This window comes from Nematolebias whitei, chromosome 1, assembly GCF_014905685.2.
Source record: "Nematolebias whitei isolate Nwh7 chromosome 1, NemWhi1, whole genome shotgun sequence".
NCBI lineage: Eukaryota > Metazoa > Chordata > Actinopteri > Cyprinodontiformes > Rivulidae > Nematolebias > Nematolebias whitei.
Genome location: NC_056498.1, coordinates 48,914,171 through 48,936,194, shown reverse-complemented (window position 1 = coordinate 48,936,194; position 22,024 = coordinate 48,914,171). Strand labels below are relative to the sequence as shown.

Genomic DNA, 22,024 nt, shown 5'->3' with positions numbered 1-22,024 from the left:
AAACAAAGAGGTATGAAGAGGTATACGGAGATACCAAAAGGCACAAGAAGGTACAAAGAGGCACAAGGAGGTACAAAGCAGCTACAAAAGAAGGTACGAAAAGGCAAAACAATGAGGTACGAAGAAGCAAAACAAGGCTATACAAAGAGGCACAAGGAGAACCGTACATGGTGTAAGAGCACCACAGGTGAGGTGAAGCTGAGTGTCTAAACGGACTAGAGCTAATGAGTGAAGTGGAGACACCTGGGCTAACAGGCGAGGACAGGTGTAGGTGGGCGTGGCCAGACTCTGGAGCAGAGACTAGCTGTGGAACAATACTGACTGAGGTGGCACAGAGGGGAAAACATTTCAAGTGAAAACACGAGGAACACAAAACAGACAATAAAACATAAAAACCAAAAGGGGATAAACACAAAGAAGCACCAGAAAAATCACCAGGAAACAAAGATCCTGACACAAAAACACTAATCTGGATTTAAATCTGGATTATTCATTACGAAGCCCTGGTAGCAGGAAGCAGGGGGAAGCAGAGTCTTTCCATGCACTGAACGCGTCCAAAGCAAACTCCAGATGTTGGAGGCCCTCTCCCTCGACTCCACCTTCGCCTCAGACGCTCAGCCTTATCTAAGGGAGGGCGAAGCCTGGTACTTAACTTCACCGTCCGTCATTCCTTCGGCTTATAAGAAAAATAAACACCAGCGGGCAAAATTCCTCCAGGTCACGGAGAAAACCTCGGGTTGAACATGTTTGATGTGTTTTCTCTGAATTCTTCAGTAGGTGGAGGCCACAGAGCTGAGCTGAGGCCAACGTCACTCCTCAGCTAGCTCGTGTCTGACAAGGAGGGTTAGCTGTGGCAGCCATCTTGAATTAGACTAAACCCAGAATGGTCGGGGAAATGCTTTAAAATCCATCCAGTGGTTCATTGGATACTTTGCTACCATGACAAATATACACAGACACAGGCAAAAACTTCTCGTGTTTGGCTTTGTAAAAAAAATAAATAAAATGTTTGATGTTTTTCATGTGGAAGGCTACCTGAAAGACACTGGGCGTAAGCGGTGGTGATCCCATACGGCCTGGTCCGTTTCTGAGGGTGGAACTCGTCCGACTCTTGCCCGGTAAAGCGGTCCACCACAATCACGGCGTCCCTGTTGTGAACACAATCATCACAAGAGCTCAGAAACGTTCTGCATCGGGTTCACTGACGACGAGATGAACCGTCTGCGCTGCTAAAGCAGCTCCTCTGACACAATCGCTCAACCGTTTCTTGTAAGGTCCTGCTGAGATCACAGTGAGGCCCCGGGTAGATCACTCACAGATGCCTGGGCTGGGAAATTGCAAGCAGCTGTCAGTTTTTAGGATTCTTTCGCACTCCCATGTCCACGCTAAACAAGCCCAACCCCCGCTCTTCTTCAGAGGGAATACAGAGCTCAATAGTTTCAGGCTGGGAATGTCCGAGCTTTGGAGCGTGACCCCTGAGCCATCCAGTCCCGACTCCACCGGGCCAGATTTACACCCTCACTCTCCGCAGTGGGCTGAGGTTGAAGGCCGTCCTGATGCAACGGCATTAAAGCTTGCAAACCCTTCTTGACGAAGTGTTCATACCGTTCCGGGGTTTATCCCGTTATGAACACAAACTTCGAAGTGTTGCATTTCATGCGATGAACCAAAACAATGTAGAGCACTTGTTTTGTTACAAACACGATTTGAAAAGTGTGGCGTGCGTTTGTCTTCGACCACCTTTACCTCTGATACGCCGAATTAAAATGCTGAGTCAGCATTGTTGTTTTTCCGTTTTACTGCCACACATCAAAACGTTCGGCTCGTTTAGGACAGTACAGCTATGACTTTTGGTTTGTTGCACTTTTTTGAAACACAGTAGTCCCTCTCTACATCGCGGTTCGTTTATCGTGGATTCGCTCTATCGCGGTTTTTCCAAATAAGATTGGACATGACACACAGTTGGCTGATTGATGGACGAACGGCATGGAATTTTTATTTAAAATAAATTATTTAGCACCTGCTGCTCCTTTGTGTAGCCCACAACTGCAGAGAACGCTTCCTCCTGCGACTCTGTGCAGCACTTACTGCAGGATAAACTTCCTCCTGCAGCTGAACAGCTGATCAGCTGATCACCGTGCAGAACGGAGAAGTGGGCGTGGCCAAGAGCGTTTGCAGGTAGCTGGGAGCAGCGGATGCACAGAGAGGGAAATCATGACTCTTTTAGAGCATTTAGAATTTAGAAACATTGTTTAGAATATTGCAAGAGTGTAGGAAGGTTTAAAACGCTTTAATATCTATATATAAATATTAAAATTAATTATTACTTATACTACTATTCCTACTTGGTGGTTTTTCACTTATCGCAGGGCGGATCCCCCACGATAAACGAGGGACTACTGTAGTTGAAATATTTACTTTTATATATATTCTTTTCCTCATTCAAATTAGTAGAGAATTTGTCATTTTCAGCTTTTAGCTACTGTTTAGTTGGTCTTAGCTTTAAGCTATTTTTCCAATTTTTGCTCTTTATTTGCGAATTTTTGCTTATAGCTACTGTTTTTACAACTTTAACTTTTAGATAGTGTTTTGATAGTCACTTTTTAGCTACTGTTTGCTTGTTTTAGCTTGTAGCTTCAAATTTAGCTTCTAGCAAATGTTTTGTCTGTTTTTTTGCTAAAACCAGCTTTTAGCTACTTAGATATGATTTTGACAACTTTAGCTTTTAGCAAAATATTTGCTAATTTTAACTTTTAGCAACTCTTGTGCCAAATTTTGCTTTTATCTGTTTTGCCAGTCTTGTCTTTTAGCTACTTTTTCATTAAATCAGGCTCTTAGCTCCCATGTTACTGATCTAATCTTGTAGTTACGTTATGCTTACTTTAGGTTTTAGCTACTAATTTAATAATTTTCATTTTCAGCAGCTAGTTTGCTCATTTATGGCTTATAACAATAGTTAGCTATTTTTTGCTTTTAGCTACTGTTTTGCTTTTTTAATTTTATTTGTTGAATTTTGTAAATTTAGCACTTAGCTACTTTCTTACTGGTCTTACATTTTCATTTCTGTTTTGCTCATTTTAGCTTTTAGCTACTAATTATCTAATTTTAGCTTTTAGCCATTGATTTGACAGCTAATGGCCTTTAGCAATTGTTCTGCTGATTTTGGCTTTTAGTTGCTGTTTTAAGCTACAGTTTTGATGGTTTTAGCTTTTATCTTTATAATTTTAGCTTTGTTCTGATCATGTTTTCTAATAACAGGGTTTTGTTTTTCTTAATAAGCCACATTTTTAGCTCTTAGCATTCACCTGTGAGTGGTTTAATCTCAGTATGAATCCAGCTGTTCTGTGAAGGCCTCAGAAGTTTACTACAGAACACTAGTGATCAAACACCATCATGAAGCCCAAGGAACACATCAGACAGGTCAGAGAGAAAGTTGTTTAGAAGTTTAAAGTAGGGTTAAATTATAAAATTATATCTGCAGAGCTCTGCTTAGTCCACCATCTTGAAGAGTACGACTCAACTGCAAACCTACTAAAACATGGCCGTCCTCCTAAACCAACAGTCCGGACAAGGAGCGCGTTAAAATAAATGTTCAATTAAAGAAAGTTTCAAACCTCTGCCAGTCAGTGTAGTAGATGTTCTTTCCAATTGACGTGATCCCAAACGGGTACCGAATCCCCTCTAAAACCGTGCTGCGATCTCCCCGACCAGGATTCACGCACTCCAGTTTATGTGTACCTGCAGGCGAGAGAGCTCCCTCAGGACTCATCACAAAGCAGACATCTTGGATCTGTCATCCACCTGGAACTTACCAGCGTCTGCCCAACACAGCAGAGAACTCTGATGGTCGTACGTCAGTCCATTCGGCAGACCAAGGTTGTCCTTAACCAGAACCCTTCTGTTGGTCCCATCCATGTAGGAGGTTTCTATCTTGGGGGCGTCGCGATTCCAGTCGGCCCAGTAAAGATTTCTGTTGGAAAGACATCGTCGCTGTGAGCTCACTGACAAACCACCAAAGTCATAAATATTCAATTTAAATATTCATATGTATTAGCATCAGTTTTTCGCACTTCCACTACTTTGTTGTAACTGTTTTTGAAAGGGAGGCTCTGTGGAAACATTACGAACGAATTATATCTTACCTGTTGTAGATAGCTCTTTGAACAACCTGAGTTTTGATGCGTTAGTACGTATTTACTCGTTTTGGAATCGCACATCGACGTATCTGGAAAACTACCGAAGTAAGCTCCTTCAAACTGCATCGTTTGATAGTTCTCGACAACCTTTTTACACTGGATTTCAAATTTTGCTATGAGTATGTTTAACTACTTGAGTCAGCTGCGATCTGCTGCGATATGTGTTTAGAGTGAAGCGCTACAGGCTCCGCCCCCCCACTTGACACATACTTGGCAACTCAGCTCTGTGACTACCTCCCTTACTGACTCAAAGGCTTGCTCCTGGTTGGTTTTGTATACTTCAGGGTAACCTTTTAATGTTTGATTTCATACTTTTGCTATGAATAACTTTAGTACTCAACTTGTAGCTTTACAAATGTATTAGGAAGTCATCGTAAAACATAATGTAAGCCTTCTACACACCCGCTTTCAGGATCAGTGATGATCGCTCGAGGGTTCACAAGATCTGTGTCTATGAGGACACGACGCTGGGACCCGTCCAGAGACGCCACCTCGATCCTATCCTTCATAGAGTCGGTCCAGAACATCGTTCGGCTCAAGTGGTCGATCGCGATACCTTCTGGGCTCTCCAAATCTGTCAGGAGGACACATTTTACACGTCAAGTTTTATGTTGTTTATTCATAAAAAAATAAGAAGAGTACAAGTGAAACTACCGGATCTGATGATAGTGGTGGGCTCCCCGCCATCTGCGCTGGCCTTGCTAATTGAAGGAGACGTTATTTCCGTCCAATAAATCATTTTTTCCACGCAGTCATAGGCAACTCCAATGATAACGTTTCCCTGTGGAGGGGGGTTCAGCCAAAAAAAGTTGCATTTTATCAGACAAAACTTGAAGCAGATGTGGGTTTTTTTTTGTGTTTTTGTCTAGACTTAGTTGTAAACTAACTAAAAACAAACCCAGCAGTGTGGCCGGACTTCAAGCCAGCTGGTTTGGAAATCAGTGTAGTGACAAAAAAACAGACAGCGATTCCAAAGATGTTGGACGTATGTTATTCATTAGTGGGAATACCACAATGTGACTCCAATAAAGTGTAAGCCTTTAATGCACGGAGCAGCTGGGAATCTGGTAGGAATGAAGCAAGTTTTAGAGCCAAGAAGAAAACGAACTGGAGTTGCAGCCGGAGAAAACGCTACAAGGAATAACTGTTGTCTTGTTCCTCTTGTCAGTCTGATACAAGATGTCCGCCACATTTAGAAAACCTTGGCAAACACAAAAATACCTTTAACTTTGTCAGTTTTACAGATACTGAGGTAAGACTTGATGTGGTAGTAGCTGAGAGTCACGACCAACCAAGAGTAGATCACTAGACATCTTGCAAAACTATGCAAAACAATGTACAATAGTCCCTCGTTTATTGCAGTGAAAAAACGCAAAGTAAAAATAGTAGTACAAGTAGTAAGTAGTAGTTTATTTTATTATATATATATATATATATATATATATATATATATATATATACATTTTAAACCCTTCCCACACTCTTGCAATATTCTAAACAATGTTTCTAAACTCTAAGCGCTCTATAAGAGCACAGAATGTCATGATTTCAGCTCTCTGCCTCCGCTGCTTTCAGCCACCTGCAAGCTCTCTTGGCCACGCCCACTTCACCGCTCTGCACGGTGAACAGCTGATCAGCTGCAGCAGGAAGCTTATCCTGCAGTATGGGCTGCACAAAGGTGCAGCAGGTGCTAAATAATTTTAAATAATTTATTTTAAATTTTAAAAAATCAATGCCGATTGTGCGGCTCATCCATCAATCGGGCAATTGTGTGTCATGTCCAATCTTATTTTGAAAAACCGCAATAGAGCGAGTCTGCGATAAACAAACAGCGAAGTAGCGAGGGACTATTATACTCAACATTTGACCAAGAATACTAAAACTTAATACCTTTTTATTAATAAGATCGAATTAGTTTAAAAAATAAGATGATCGTAGTTTAAAACTTTGACCTAAAAGGTGGCGGGCGATATGCATTTTTGTTCGTAAGTAACTTACTGGGACGTGAAGGACAGGTTTAGCATCATCCTTCTTCATATCGTAACCGTCCAATGGGATGTGCTCTATTCTGCCGCTCTGAGCAAACAGCAGGTGTGTCCCTGGAGGGAGATGGACGTTGGGTCGGGGCCGAGGCCCAACAGGTGTGGGCGCGATGTTGTGGTCAACACCTAACAGAGATTACAAACGAGGCAAACAGGCAGCAGCTAGTTAAACATGACGATATCGTCCTGGAACGTCAGCAGAGTTGCGTTCTTATCGTACTCACACATCGGTCTGCTGCCGGGAGCAGAGCGCGTCCCGTCGATCTCTAGTCCGTGACGGTCCACACACCAGCAGTACCCGGTGCTGCCGTGGCACTGGGTGGGCACGTAATCACCGTTAACGTCACACTCTGGGATGTACTGTCCGACAGGAGGTCGGGGGGCCCGTGGTGGACCGAACCCAGCCCCACCAAGAAGACTGTCTCTGTGGGTCTCGCATCGAGTCTTGGTCCTCTCTGAAAGAGGAGTGGAAAAACAAATAAAAGACAAACAAATAATCTTATAAACTAGTTAAAAAGCTTGTTTTGCTTTAGTTACATTTTAGCATTAAAATGTTTTTCAATCTGAACCAAACACCATCGACAAATGTTCTATGTTTCCTGTGTATCGATGACTCATTTAGTAAATTCTTTAAAGAAAACTAAAACCAGACCTGGAACTGAATAAAATGTTCTGAATAATTTTACTGAAATTTAATGAAAAAGCTGAAATTGGGTTGTTAAAGGAAGAGGAACACTGAAAGCTAAAGTTAGCATAATGCAGTGGTGAAAAGCTTAAAGTGCTGAAAGGCTAACAAGAGGCAAATGTTATCAAAAGGTTAGATAAAAGGTAGAAGTTAGGAAAAAGCCAGCTTTAAGTTTTAAAAGTATAGCTAAAAGTTAAAATGGAAAAATTATAGCTAACCTACAAGCATCAATTAAAGGCTAGAAAATAGCTACAAGTAGCAAAAGGCTGGCTAAAAGATAAAAGGTTTAAGGGTAATTTAGCAAAAGACTTGCTAAAAAGTTTAGTTAAAAGTATCTAAAGCTAGCTAAAAACAACAAAATGCTAGCAAGATGTTAAAAGCAGGAAAAGTCTGATTAAAAGCTAAAATTAAATGTAGCAAAAAGTTTGCAAAAAGCATCAAAAGGCCAGCAAGAAGCTAAAATATACTTAAAAAGACTACCTAAAAACTAAAAGTAGCAAAAAGCAATTTAGGTATCAAAAGGCTAGCTAAAAACCAAAAGCAGCAAAAACTAGTAAGTATCAAAAGGCTAGGTAAGAGCTAATATTTTATCTAAATATAGCAAATGATTAGCTAAATGTAAAAGTTGCAAAAAGCAATTTAGGTATCAAAATGCTAGCTAAAAACAAAAAGCAGCAAAAAGCTAGTAAGTATCAAAAGGCTAGCTAAGAGCTAATATTTTAGCTAAATATAGCAAATGATTAACTAACTGTAAAAGTAGCAAAAGGCTATTTAAAAGTATCAAAAGTTAGCAAGACGCTAAAAGTAGCAAAAGGTTGGATAAAAGCTAAAAGGTTAGCTAAAAGCTGAAAGTAGCCAATTGGTAACGAAAAGCATCAAACTAGCTAATAGCTTAAGTAGCAAAAGACTAGCTAAAAATTAAAAGAAGCATAAAGACAAAAGTAAAGCAGTATGCTGAAACTAATGTTTTTGAATAAAAGCAATCTCAATGAATCCCTCTGAAAAAGTTCTGAAATTCTCCTGATTGAGATAAATGTTTTGTTCAGCTAAAACGGCACAACATGTGCAGAAGTTGTTCAATTGCAAAATTCGTAAAAAAAAAAACAGGAAATTAAAAGTGTGAAAGTTGATTCAGCTTTTCCAAACCTGCTGTAGAAAGAACTTTGTGTTCTGTACGGTGCATGGCACTAAGGTGTAAATGAAAAACATTTGAGAAAAAAACACAACAAAAACAACTAAAACACAACAACATTTGAAAAAACGGAATCACACTAGAAAAAACGGAGTTACATTAAGACAAACCGGAAGTTCTTTTTAAACGCAATTCAGTTTTTTTCAAATGTCCATCCATCCATCCATTATCTTTTACCCGCTTCTTCCATTTTGGGTCACGGGGGTCACCAGTGCCATGTCCATCAATCTCTGTGCGAGGGGCGAGGTACACCCTGGACAGGTCTCCAGTCCATCACAGGGACACATAGAGACAAACAACCATTCACGCTCTCACTCACCTAGGAACAATTTTAATGTTACCAATCAGCCTAACATGCATGTTTCTGGTCTATGGGATTAAACCAGAGTACCCGGAGAAAACCCACGCATGCACGAGAGAACATGCAAACTCCACTCAGAAAGGCCCCCCGGTTCAGGATTTGAACCGGCAACCTTTTCGCTGAGAGGCAGCAGCTCTACCAGTTGCACCACCTTGCTGCCCCAAATGTAATTCCAATTTTTCAAATGTAATTCTGTTTTTCAAATGTTTTTCATTAACACAAAAGTCTCACCTGAAGAGCAGTGGATGCCGTTCCCACTGTAGCCTGGCTGGCACTGGCAGACAAAAGAACCCTGGGTGTTGACACACACTGCGTTTTGATGGCACCTGCCGGGCTGACACTCGTCTATATCTGAAGGCAGCACATGAAAAGGCTTTGTTTTGAAAGACAAATAGTTTAAATTCTGTAAATCCCAAATGTTTTTAGAACAAGGGTTAATAGATGACAGATCATGCAGCTGGTTATGTTTGTGGATAATCCAACATTGACATTCAGTACCTTGGCAGGTGCGTCCATCCCCCACAAAGCCCTGCAGGCAGGAGCAAATGTAGGAGGAGCCTCCAGTGTAGCTGCACTGAGCGCGCTCAGAAATATCACAGGTGTGGGTGCCTTCGTCGCAGTGGTCCACAGGTCGATCGACTTCTACAAAGAAGAAGAAGAGCTATTCATACTTCCATCTTGGCGTTCAAACTGTTGTTTTCATGGTTATAGGTTGTATTTCTATTATGTTATAATGACACATTCAGATTGTCCATACGCGACTGTAAACACTTTTAGAAACCACTGTGATTGATATAAGCGTGTGACTTTAAGATTGTAAGCCCCTCCTTTTTATTTCTTCTTCTGTGGTATTGTTTTGTTAAATAGTTTGCGCCCCTTAAACCCTCCCCTTCATACTGTTGTCCTATGGGAGAGGTGAGTGTTGGTTATTTTTCATCCAAATACATCCTGTTTATTTATAGATTTATTAAGTGCATTTTTGTTATCATCACCATTGTAATACATAAGCTACGACTTCTGGTGTTTGTTTTGTTTAACATTATTTACATGTTTTTCTCATGGAAATGCAGGAATCTCTGTAAATTAACTTTGTGCTCAAAGTTTTCCTTTGTGTGAAGTCTTTTCCAACATGCTTCATTTTTTTACTTTTAGCAACTGTTTTGCTCATTTTAGCTTTTAAGTATTGTATCGTTTTCACGATTTTAGCTTTCATCCACAGTTTTTCTGACAGGTTTAGATTTCATGCGCTATTTTTCTGGTGTTAGCTTTTAGCTACTGTTTCACAAACTGTATCTTTTAGCTACAGTTGTGACCTTTTTACATTTAATCTGCTGTGTTTCTGGGTTTAGCTCAAAGCTACTTTTCTGCTAATTTTAGCTTTTAAACATGAATTTGATGATTTTGAGTTCTATGTATTGTTTTCCTAATTTTAGATTTTAGTCACTGTTCTATTAGTTGTAGCTTTGGCTACTGTTTTAGACATGTTAATTTTTAGCTACTGTGTTCCTGATTTTAGCATATAGATGTTTAGCTAATTATAGCTTTTAGTTAGTGTTGTACAAATTGAAGCTTTAAGCTACTGCCCACTGCTTCTAACTTTTGGCTACATTAGCTTGCAGCTATTACACAATGCCACTTTTACTTACTGTTGAAACTATTTTGGCTTTCCACTACAGTTTTTCTGGTTTTAGCTTTTAGCTATTGTTCCAATAATTTTAGCTTTTATCTACTGTTTTTCTAGTTTTAGCTAATAGCTAATTTTTTAGCTGGTCTTAGCTTTTAGCTACTCTTACAAACGTTAGCCTTCAGATATTGTCTGTATCATTTAAACTTTCATCTACTGTTTTCCTGATTTTAGCTTATAGCTACCATTCTACTTGTTTTAGCTTATAGCTACTATTCTACTGGTTTTAGCTTATAGCTACCATTCTACTTGTTTTAGCTTATAGCTACTATTCTACTGGTTTTAGCTTATAGCTACCATTCTACTGGTTTTAGCTTATAGCTACCATTCGACTTGTTTTAGCTTATAGCTACAATTCTACTGGTTTTAGCTTATAGCTACTATTCTGCTGGTTTTAGCTTTGGCTACTGCTTTATAAATGTTATTTTTTAGCTACTGTGTTCCTGATTTTAGCATATAGATATTGAGCTAGTTATAACTTTTAGTTAGTGTTGTATAAATTGAAGCTTTGAGCTACTGCCCACTGCTTCTAACTTTTAGCTACATTAGCTTGCAGCTATTACAAAATGCCACTTTTAGTAACTGTTGAAACTATTTTGGCTTTCCACTACTGTTTTTCTGGTTTTAGCTTTTAGCTATTGTTCCAATAATTTTAGCTTTTATCTACTGTTTTTCTAGTTTTAGCAAATTTTTAGCTGTCTTAGCTTTTAGCTACTCTTTTACAAATAGCCTTCAGATATTGTCTTTATCATTTAAACTTTCATCTATTGTTTTCATGATTTTAGGTTATAGCTACCGTTCTACTGGTTTTAGCTTATAGCTACCATTCTACTGGTTTTAGCTTATAGCTACTGTTCAGTTGCTTTTAATTTTGAGTATTTCAGCTTTTGGCTTTTGTTTAGCTACTTCTTGCTTTTGTTGCGATTGTTTTCACACGGCCTTTTCACATAAAATGCTTTTTTTTCTAGTTTAACTTGTAAACACAAACATCTGTTACCAATGCAAGTCCGTCCATCGCTGCCGAACTGATACCCCTCCTCACATTCACAGCGGAAAGTCCCAGGCTGATTGTTGCAGATAGCGTTAGACCCACAGATGTGAGGAGTCTCTCTGCACTCATCAATGTCTGACAACAAAAAGAAAAAGATTGGTTATCACTGGCTAATAATCCCCAAGATTAGGTGCAGATTTGACTTCCGGAGTCTGGATTTGTCAGATCAGCTCCTTCACTGTCAGATGAAGTTCAAAGGGAGGAGCTTGATAAGATGCTCTAATTGTTTAACAACAGGATCTGTCTGAAAGATTTCCTTCCTTTCTCCACTGTGTGTTCTTCCTGTTTGGTCTCTCACGTAAAAGACTGCTGGTTCTGTAGACCATGGGCTGGTAATATGGGACCACAGCGGGTTGGTCAACCCAGCCTTGAAGCGAGGGATTGCCTCTGTCCCCCAGGAGGAAGACTTTATTAAATCTGGGTTTAATCAGAAACTCATCATGTAAACAGTGCAGGGTTTTATTTGTGTGTGTCATTCTTACCGTAACATGTCCGTCCGTCCCCATTGAACCCAGCAGCACAATGGCAGGTGAAATGGATCCCCTCACCATGTCGACAAACAGCATTGGTGTCACAGCCGTGTCTTCCGGTGAAACACGGGTTCTCCTCTTGCTGACCGCCTTAGAAATTACATCGTGAGACAATTCTGTTACAAATCTAAGAATGTCGCTTCATTAGGCAAGATTGAGGAAGGAAGTGAGCGCAGACCAAAACAGGAAGACTAAACATTTTCCTCGCCCTCACCGTTGACGTCCCCAATCTTGTTGCTCATGGCGTACCGAAGGAGATTATTATTAGAGTCAAAGAAGACAAAGATTTGGTCCACTTTGAGCATCTGGGTATTCACATCTCGCAGAGATTCGTCGTGCTGGCAGCTCTGGAAGGTGATGGTCTCGCGACGCTGATAGCTCCTGGTTTCAGTGGACCCATCAGGCATATTCACTATATATTTCCGCGTAGAGGACGAGGTGATCACTGAAATGTAGAATTGTCACATAAGTACCTTAAATCAATTAGCGAAAAGAACTGGAGACGTTGCACCTTAGCCATATCTTACAGTTGTTGTTGTACTGGTAGATGTCAGTGTATGGATCGACCTGAATGGTGGAGCCAAGAGGCACCTCAGGGACCCGGCCGTCCATGGTGGTGCTCACCACCAGGTGGTCCAGCTCATCTGTGCCCTTGAACTCCTGCCTGATTGTCAGCCTCTCATTCCCAGGGAAAAAGGTCACTTCAGCCTGCCGCTTGAACTCGCCCCCTACAGGAGACAGCGAAGAGAAGGCTAACGTTAAGACCCTTGTCTCCGTTACAGCCGAAGTCATGTGAAAAGTGTTCATGCATGTTAATGGTGATATCTCTCTGGGCTACTAAAAACCCTGGTCAATTTTGACAAATTTCACCAGGAGTAAACAAAAACAGCTGTGGAAATAAAGACACTAATTTGAAAATGCTCAAAATAGGTTCTGGATGCCCATGACAGTACTGTGAGTATTTTGAGAGGACATTTGTCTCAAAATTCAAGTGAAACAATAATAAGACCCTATACATGAAGAACCCTAGTGAATGTTTCAAGTCATGTTCAAAACTCCCTCAAAAAACGCTCTTCACAATTCGTCACCAACAGTCTCAGCCCAGTGAGACAGTCTACTAGTTTAAGGTTGGTATATCATTGGTCTGCAACACTTGTAGACTTTTCAGGGACTAGAGCTGTCATTTCTAATCCGGGCCCGAAGCCCAGCCCAGGCCGACCCGAATTTGGGCCGGGCCATAGTAATGTGCTGGATGGGCGGGACGGGTCAGTGACGGGCTTTTGATTGCATCAGCGGACGGGCGCAGCTGACGATCCAATTATATGGCAACATGGCTTGCCATACAATCCAATTATATGGCAACGTGGCTTGACACACATTCACCAACCGCATGCGGCCATTTGACAGTGAGCTGACCGGCCTTGAAAGAGGTCAAATAAAGGTCAGTTAAGCTTCAGATGGAGCTACCAGTACTGCCAGGAAGTAATCCATCGCACAAACGGACGTTCAGCCGCTGCACTCAGCGGACGCTTGTGCCCAACGACCCAAACAGGTGAGATCTAAAAAGCAGACATGTCAGAGCAGGGTCCGTGTCTGAATAATGCAGAATGCAGGCAGAAGCAGGGATTTAATGCGCTTTGACAGCCACGACAAGACAAACACCACCTCAGCTCCGATCTTCTGCCTCTTTTATTCAGCCGCTCACATCCGCCGACCTTTAATAAGTATATAAGCAGTCAAAGCTTAATTAAAAACATGCTAGTTTTCAACATTTGCAGTCCAGTGAGGTACTACCATCAATGTTGAAGAAGGGTAGCTAAGAATGTTAGCATATACTAAATTCTATGATTCTCTTGTGTTAAAAGTTTTCTTTTGTCTTAAAAACGATGCTGAGTGAAACCTTAATCTTTTTTTTTTTTTCTCACCAATGATACTGAATCCATTCCTGTAGCCAGGCTGTTCCAAAGCAAATGTCCACCCGATAACACTGCTCAGGGCCAACAGAGGCAACATGGAGGGCCCGACAGACTCAGGAATGCCACTGATGGCAACGTACGATCGTCCGTCGTTGACCACGACGTACGAGTGGAGATCATTGCCACTGAACTCCACCGGGAACAGGGAATCGCCTGCATATAGTTTCCCATATAGTTTACCATTCATTCTTTGAGGTTTTCCTGAATAAAAAAAAAGTTAAAAACAAGTTAGTGGCATATGGGGCAGACATGTCTCATCATTCAAACTCTAGAAACATCACATCAATCTTTGAGCATGTTGAAAGCATTTGTGAAAAAAATACAGCGCGCACAAACTGTGCATGTGAGAATCTTTACAGCTGCTAAAAGATTATCCAGTATTTGGACATCTGCCACATGTTCAGGACGAACCAGAGAAGTAGCTTTTTTTTATTCCTCCCAAAAAGGCAGTATAGATGCAGAGTGCTAAATGTCTGCTGAAATTTGTGTAAGAAGCTAAAACTGGGTTGTTAAATCTAAATGAATCAAAACATTAGCAAAATGCTAAAAGTAGCAAAAAGCTTGCTAAAAAATAAAATTAACTAAACTAGCTAAAAGCAGTGCATGCTTAGCTAAGAGATTAAAATAGTGAAAAGGTAGCTAAAAGTATTTAAAAGCTAAAGCAGTAAATAGTTAGTTCAAAGCTAGCTAAAAAGAGCTAAATGCTTGCTCAAAGCCAAAAGTAGTTATAGCTGGAAGTTAAAAGTAGCTATAAGCTAGCTAAAAGCTAAAAAAATCCAAAACGCTTCCTAACAGTAACTAAAGTTAAAAGTTCCAGAATGGTAGCTGAAACAAATAAAGTAGCAGAATGGAAGGTAATAAGTAAAAGTAACACAAGATAAAAAAAAATAGTGTGAGTACCAGCAGATACAATAAAATAAACAATATTTTAAAGGAAATTGAGATATAGCAATACATTCTATATAAAATAAATATTTGTAAATAATGTTAAATATCTTAAAAAGTATAAAAGTAAGACAAAAAAAAGTCATAGGACCCATCTCCTGAAATGAGCTGAATGTTTTCATATATGAACAGCTGAAATAAAGCAAGTCTGCAAAAGTAGGTAGATTGCAAAAATAATTTTTTTAAACAGGACAGCAATAGTGTGGATGCTGAATCAGTATTTACAAAATCATTGCATTTTACAAAACAAAAAACAACAACAACAAAAAAACAATACAACTTGCAAAGCTTTTTAGTAGCTTTAACTGCTTTCAGCAACAGAAGTTAATTGATTTGTTTTGGATCCAGAGATCCAGTATTAAAAAAACAACAACAGCAGAAACAGAACCGTACCTTCCGCTACACACTGTATTCCATTGCCGTAGTAGCCCGGTCTGCAGTGGCAGCAATATCCACTTGAATAGTCTCTGCAGTCTGCAAACTGGGAGCACTTGTTTCTGTTGTTGGTACATGTCCCAAGGTTGTATGAAAACACTGAAAATATGTACATAAAAAACTATAAGAATCCTACATGAACATCTAAATGATAAATAATTAAAATAATCCAACACAGTTATGTCAAAAACCTAAAGTGCTGTGACTGAAGAAAACATTTTTATGGAACAAAACAATAATTATTCAGTCAAGCCATCTTATTTTTAAAACCGGTGTGCCACAAGGATGTTTATTTGGCCCATTGTTGGTTTGGTTTTATATTGGATGTTTCAGTGTGAATTTTTTTGCTAATCACAGTTATAGGTGTCACATGTTCTACCCTGTCTATGGTGCTTACTTATCATTGGTCTTTATTTAAGTATTTGTTATCAAAATCTTTAATAAATCACCCATAAAAGTGCACAGTTAATTTTAGCGATTTGTCCACTTGCACCAATGACTTCCATTAAGTGCCACCAAGAATACTGATAAGTCATAAAAATACAATTGATGACAGCAAGCTTGTATTCAGCATCTATAACTTGCTGCTGAAAGGTACAAGGTGGCTGCCACAGCCGATCAACATTGAAAAACACAAAAACTGCTATTACTAAGTCATTTTTACATGTACTGAACTAAAAATTGGTGGTGTAGTAGCTGAGAGTTATGCTAAACACATAACTTGAGCACTAACTAATCTTGCAAGACTTTTGTTTAAAACGTTGCCATTTGAGTCAACACTGTCTGTTAGCAAAATATCCCATAAATCACAGGACAAAAGTTTGTGAAACTCTTGGAAAGTGCATCTACAACCGATTATCTTTTGGAGCCAACCCAAATTAAGATGGCGTCCACAGTTAATCGACCTCACTGGCTATGTAACAATCAGTTTTTCTTGTATTGAGCTAAAAATTGGTGTGGAGTAGCATTTCACATAGTCTGAGTGCTAACATTATACGCATGACATTATTTTTAAGATTTCACCACAACGGACATATATTTGTCAGCTCTTCACTTAAAAGGTTCTAGTTAAAACCTTGACATAAAACGTGGCAAGTGATGTGCATTTCTTCAAGAAAACTTATCTGGTTAACAAAAAATAAAAAACGAACTCACCATCTACATTAATGTCTGAGTCGTCGATCACTACCACCTCTGGGTTCTCCGGCTGGTATTGAACTGAGTGGACCTGAATCTGTTCTGCATCTGGAGTGACATTAAACTGTTCATCAGTCAGAACAGACTGCTGTGAATCAAAGACCTGCTGCGGGGTCTCGGTAGGCAGGTCTGTGACCTCCCCAGGTTTCACGTTACTAAAGTAGGGGTAGGTGCCAATCTCATACACCCATACACCTCGCAGGCCGGAGTTAGTCTCCCTTTAAAAACAAAAAACGATGTGTTTATTAGTAAAGTTCACCTTATAAAGAAATGGTTATTTGTAGTGGAAGACACTCACACTGCTAAAGCCCTCACGCTTTCTTCCTCATCTTTGGTGGTGCGGTAATATTTTCCCTGACTGTCAAAGAAGTAACCCTTGACCAAACCCTGGCTGAAGCCAGCATGCATGATCGCATGACTGTCTCCTGCAGGTGTGGAGGAAAACTGGATTCCATTTCTTGTGTAGAGGACAATAGCATATGAGGCAGTGTCCAAGGAAGCGATAACCAGCTGGAAGTTGTTCCTCTAATAAAAGACATGACATAAGTGACGAGCTCCAGTTCAGATCATTTAAACAGCTCTTTAATGCTCACCTTCTTGTCGCTGTCTAAAGTTTCAGGTTTGTGGCTGGCGACATTAATCCAGGTGATCACCACAACGTTGGTAGGATTCACCTCATCGTCCCTGGGGAAGGCCCTGTTGATGTGCTCGGCTGCCCGGCGCAAAATATCTGGGCTGGCATCTTGACGAAAGAAAACTTTCCCAACGCCATCGCTTGTGTCCAGGTCTCCCTGCAGAGCCGCAATCATGCCAAACTCTGGGGGCATTTTACCCAAGTACGTGGACTCACTCGTCGGCTCTGCTGTGGCGACAAACCCATTGGTGTTGATCTGAAATTAAAAGCTCAATTTGGTCATTTGGAGATCGAGACATCAGATGATATTAATTAAAGGCCAACCAATAAGGTTGATGCCGACCATTAGAAATCATGGCGCCTGACAGCCAATATATATGACGCCATTTTGTTTTATTTGCAACCTCAAATCCAAAAATCTTGGTACGTTTTGTAAAATGTAATTAAAATCCGAATGCAATGAAATCCAAATGTCACAAACACATCATTCACAATGAAACAGTAAACATAACAATTGTGTAAACTAAATAATTGTACCATTTTTGGTAGGGGGGAATGTAATTTTGAAATTTATAGCAGCAGCATCATCTCAATAAACTTGTTCCAGGTCCATGTTTGCCTGTGTGAAGTATCCATCCAGGACCTGAGGGGACCAGTTGTTGGAGGTTTTGGAGGGAATGTTGTCCCATTCCGATCTAATGGAGGATTGATTCTAGCTGTTCTACAGTCCAGAAACTTCTTTGTTGGATGGGAGGAGATGTTCTAAAACCTGTTTATACATTTTTGCAATGATGGAGCCTGTCCAGATGTTTAAGATGCCCATGCCAGAGGCACTAATGCACCCCCATATCATCAGGGAGGAAGGCTTTATTAAACTGTGCACTGATAACAGGCCTGGTGGGTTCTCTCTTTAATATACTTCCCTTCTACTGCTCTTCTACCTTTGCTGAACGGAGGTGACCCCACCTCACTGAACAACTATCGACCAATCTCTAAACTCTGCATTTTAGCCAAGGTCCTAGAAAAACTGATTAACTCTCAAATCAAAAATTACCTGGACTCATTTAACATCTTATCTCACCATCAATCTGGTTTCAGGAAACAACACAGCACAACCACTGCTTCACCTAACGTTTTTAATGACATTGTTGAAGCACTGGATGCTAAGGAATATTGTGCTGCACTTTTCTTAGACCTGTCTAAAGCTTTTGACACTGTGGATCATAACATCTTGTGTCATACACTCTCAGAAAATGGTTTCTCAGATCACACCATTGGTTGGTTCTCTAACTATCTCTCAGATTGGAAGCAATGTGTTCAACATAATGGTACTTCTTCCAGTTATTTAACAGTCAACATTGGTGTACTACAAGGCTCAGTCTTAGGACCCACCCTCTTTACAATCTATATACATAATGTAGGTAAAAACATCCCTGATGCATCCATATATTTCTATGCTGACGACACAGTTGTTTATTGTCGAGCTAAAACAGTTGCTAAGGCTTTCCAGCTTTTGCAATCTGCTTTTAGCATCATCCAGTCAGATTTGTTCCGTCTCAAACTTGCCCTAAACACCGACAAAACCAAAGGGATGCTGTTTTCAAACAGGAAGTCAGTTCCAGCAGTTCTTTCCTCGATTTTATCGTCGAATGGTGTCCCTATTGAGTTTGTCGATACCTACAAATATTTGGGTATCTTGGTCGACTTGCATCTCTCTTTTAAGCCCCAAGTTGAAAACTTGGTAAGGAAACTGAAAGTTAAACTGAGTTTCTTTTTCAGAAATAGATCCTGTCTAACCCTGAATGCTAGGAAACGCCTTGTAACTGTGACTTTCCTTCCCTCCATTGATTACGGTGACATTATTTACATGAACGCTCATACAAGCACCCTGCAGATGTTGGATGCTGTCTATCACGGTGTGCTAAGATTCATAACTGGCTGTAACTACCGTACCCATCACTGCACCCTGTATTCACTGGTTAACTGGAAATCATTAACTTCATGCAGACTCTCTTACTGGTACATTTTCATCTTTAAATCTCTTCTTGGTCTGCTGCCTTCATACATCTCCTCCTACTTGTCACTGTGTGAGTGCAGCTACAGCGTGCGCTCTCAGGACATTATTACCTGCAGTGTTCCCTCAGTGAGGACTGAACTAGACAAAAGGGCCTTCTCCTACTCCGCTCCTGTTTCTTGGAATATTTTACAAAAAGACCTGAAGCTCTTGACCTTGACCTCTCTAAGTGGCTTCAAACATCTGTTAAGTTCCTGGCAAGAACCAACGCAGACATGTTCCTGTTTTTCGTTTTCTACATCGATTTACAGTCTAGCTGTTTTTTGTTTTGTTTTGTTTTTTAGCTGGTTTTTTTTTTAATGTTTGTTTCATTTCTTAATATAATTTTCCTTCATTTTTTGTTCATTTGTTCTTCTTAATTTATATGGTTTCTCGTGGAAGTGTTCCTGAGTCCAGAACAGAACCAGACCTGGTTTTAATGCAACGGCCCCTGAGGGCCAAAGATCACATCAAATGTTGACTTTCATCCTTTGAGATTTCTACAGAACCTTCAATTGATAGATGATGGGATAGTAAAAGTCCACTGCCCATCTTTACTTCTAAAAGATTCAACCACTCTAGAATGCTCTTTTTCCATCCAGTCCTCTCACTGACCTGTTGAAAATAAACCCAGTTAATTACAAAATGCTCTTCCGGCTGTTTCTTATATCGTGCCACTCACCTTTACATTCTTTTGTTGCCCAGTGATATTTTGTTTTAAATGTGTTGATGCCATCAAAGTCGAAACAACCATTTTTCAAGTGCAAATTCTTTAAACATTCAATACGTCTACTTCCTTTTATTTTTACTTACACAACGTCCCAACTCTTGGAATAGGAGATGCAATGATATAAATCGATAACTGCATAACATAAATGAATGTGTATTTCCAAAACGTGTACGCTTAAAAACAATATACAGAGGAGCATATTATTTAAAAAAAGACAAAATAAACTAAACTGTGGGCTACATAGAGCTGGTTAAGTTAGTTGCAGCATCCTCATTTTTCTAAATACGGACATGACTGAGTGACGATGTGTTCAAAGTGGCGAACCTCGGCTGATTAAGATCGTCCGGCTTTGATCTCTAATCCAAACTCATTAAACTAATGATGTACATCAGCTGGCCCGTCCCTCACAGCACTAATGAACAAACAAGAAGCATTTAACAAACGCATGCAAAGTCCTGACAAACACAGCTTATATCAGAAACATGCTTTTTTTTTTTTTTAAACTTCCTGACCAAAGGGAAATTGGAACCTTGCCCACGACTGCACCACTTCCTGTCCTGCTCCTGATGAAGAAGCCCCGAGAGCCTAAAAATTGCTCGCTAATCTTCATTACCGAACGTTTCAAAGCTGAGGAAACAACCAGCAGCTCTGCTCTCACCGTGCAGGCAGACGTGCTCGACAGAGGTTCATATTTACGCTGAAGCTCGACAAAACCTTGATTCTCCTCTTCCTTTCTTCATGTGTCTGCACTGAAGCCCCCACAGGCCTCAGAGAGATTTTCAGGACTGAATGTCTCACAAATGAAAAACAGAAACGGTCCAGGCTGCAGCTGGGATGGAAGTTTGGAAGTACTGTCTTAACAAGGAGCTCAGGGTTTATTCCCAACCTGCAGGATTATGTGTCAACCACAGATTTTACTTCAAAACATCCGCTTTCCAAACAAGGCCTGGTCCTCGGCTGAGAAGAGTTACCACACAACCTAAAGTTCACCATTCACAAAATATCTCATGGACCTCTGGATGGATTTCAGAAAGTAATTAGCAAATATACATCTAAACTAGACAACCTGATTCATTTTAGCAAACGCAAAAATGGGGTTAAGTCAGTCAATTTTAAACGCATGGAGCTCAAATTCAGTGTGGCAGTAGCTGAGCATCATCCCCAACACATACTTTGAGCACACTGCATTTCACATCTTTGTTGGAAACCTTGATATTAACCTTTGGAATCAACCCTGTTTGTCTGTTAGCATAATATCTCATGGGCAGATTTCAACAAAGCTCTCAGAAAGCGATTATTGGTTGAACATCTCCAACGTCTTGGTGGTGGCTGAGAATCATACCCAGCACGTAATGTGAGCGCTGTGGCGTGAGTTTACGCACAATGTCATTTCAAAGTTGAACCAAAACGGCGGCAGTTCCGTCATTTCTCAACAGGAGACGAAGTTAAATGAACTAAGTTTAAAACTCTGGCATGAAAGACGGCGGGCGACATCCATTCCGTCCATGGGGTTGAGCTGGTTTATGCGTTTTGTTTGTTTTTCACTATGAGGAGCAACATAATCAGCTCCACAAGACTTTATGTTGATTTAATAACTCCTAAAATGCTCACAATCCACAGAGGAACTCCGACACAGTCCGAACTAGATTTGTCAGCTTCCAGGAATCCGTGGTTGTGACTTCGGACCCTGTTCCAGTTTGTTTTCGTGCGCAATTACGCAAAAACAACTAAACAAACGCGGCTCTGGCGTTCATGCGGTGTGCTGTTAGAGTTCTGGTGGACTTACAAAAAGGCTGTTGAACGCCTTGTCGTAGAACAGAACTGGCTTGTTGAGCTGAAGTTCGGACGTCCGGTCGGTCCCGGGCTCCAGGGAATGGTCTCCTGCGCGCACACCGAACGGGAGGAACTCGTCCCGTCCTATGCTCCGCGCCGAGGCCAGAAGTCCGAGGAAAGTCCCCAAGACGAGCCACCCTTGGTTCTTCCGAGACATGGTTCTCACTTTGGAGGCAGCTGGGTTGAGAGTCCTGCGCTAGAGGCGAGAAGTGAGTTTGGGACGGACTCATGAAGTGGGTGGTGGGAAGAGGAGGGGTGCGCGCGCGCACAAACACACACACAAAGGGGGTAGTCCATTCTTCAATCTAAAGTTATGCAAAAACAATTGTTTTTATTGAATTATTAAATTATTATTATTAAAATCTTACTTCTAACATACAAAGCCCTCAACAACCTAGCTCCATCTTATATTACAGAGTATATTATACGATGTATATGCTGTTTTGCACTAGTGACTAGTGTATCTTAGATCTTTTGGGC

At 40.5% G+C, this 22,024-nt stretch overlaps 1 protein-coding gene across 1 annotated transcript in view; it reads right to left on the bottom strand.

Moving 5' to 3' along the window:
* Window positions 1–21,743, bottom strand: part of nid1a (nidogen 1a) — a 22,982-nt gene extending 1,239 nt beyond the window's left edge. Inside the window, exons 1-19 of the mRNA XM_037678114.1 lie at window positions 21,498–21,743; window positions 16,888–17,184; window positions 16,593–16,819; window positions 16,253–16,512; window positions 15,056–15,196; window positions 13,667–13,918; window positions 12,269–12,469; window positions 11,956–12,186; window positions 11,694–11,831; window positions 11,158–11,286; window positions 8,975–9,118; window positions 8,708–8,827; window positions 6,463–6,693; window positions 6,195–6,364; window positions 4,851–4,977; window positions 4,599–4,770; window positions 3,813–3,970; window positions 3,615–3,738; window positions 1,036–1,148 (exon numbers count right to left, since the gene is read on the bottom strand). Of these exons, the coding sequence (XP_037534042.1) occupies window positions 1,036–1,148; window positions 3,615–3,738; window positions 3,813–3,970; window positions 4,599–4,770; window positions 4,851–4,977; window positions 6,195–6,364; window positions 6,463–6,693; window positions 8,708–8,827; window positions 8,975–9,118; window positions 11,158–11,286; window positions 11,694–11,831; window positions 11,956–12,186; window positions 12,269–12,469; window positions 13,667–13,918; window positions 15,056–15,196; window positions 16,253–16,512; window positions 16,593–16,819; window positions 16,888–17,184; window positions 21,498–21,701 (3,439 nt within the window). The 5' untranslated portion in view covers window positions 21,702–21,743. The remainder of the gene's footprint in view (window positions 1–1,035; window positions 1,149–3,614; window positions 3,739–3,812; window positions 3,971–4,598; window positions 4,771–4,850; window positions 4,978–6,194; window positions 6,365–6,462; window positions 6,694–8,707; window positions 8,828–8,974; window positions 9,119–11,157; window positions 11,287–11,693; window positions 11,832–11,955; window positions 12,187–12,268; window positions 12,470–13,666; window positions 13,919–15,055; window positions 15,197–16,252; window positions 16,513–16,592; window positions 16,820–16,887; window positions 17,185–21,497) is intronic.
* Between the last annotated feature and the right edge of the window lie 281 nt (window positions 21,744–22,024).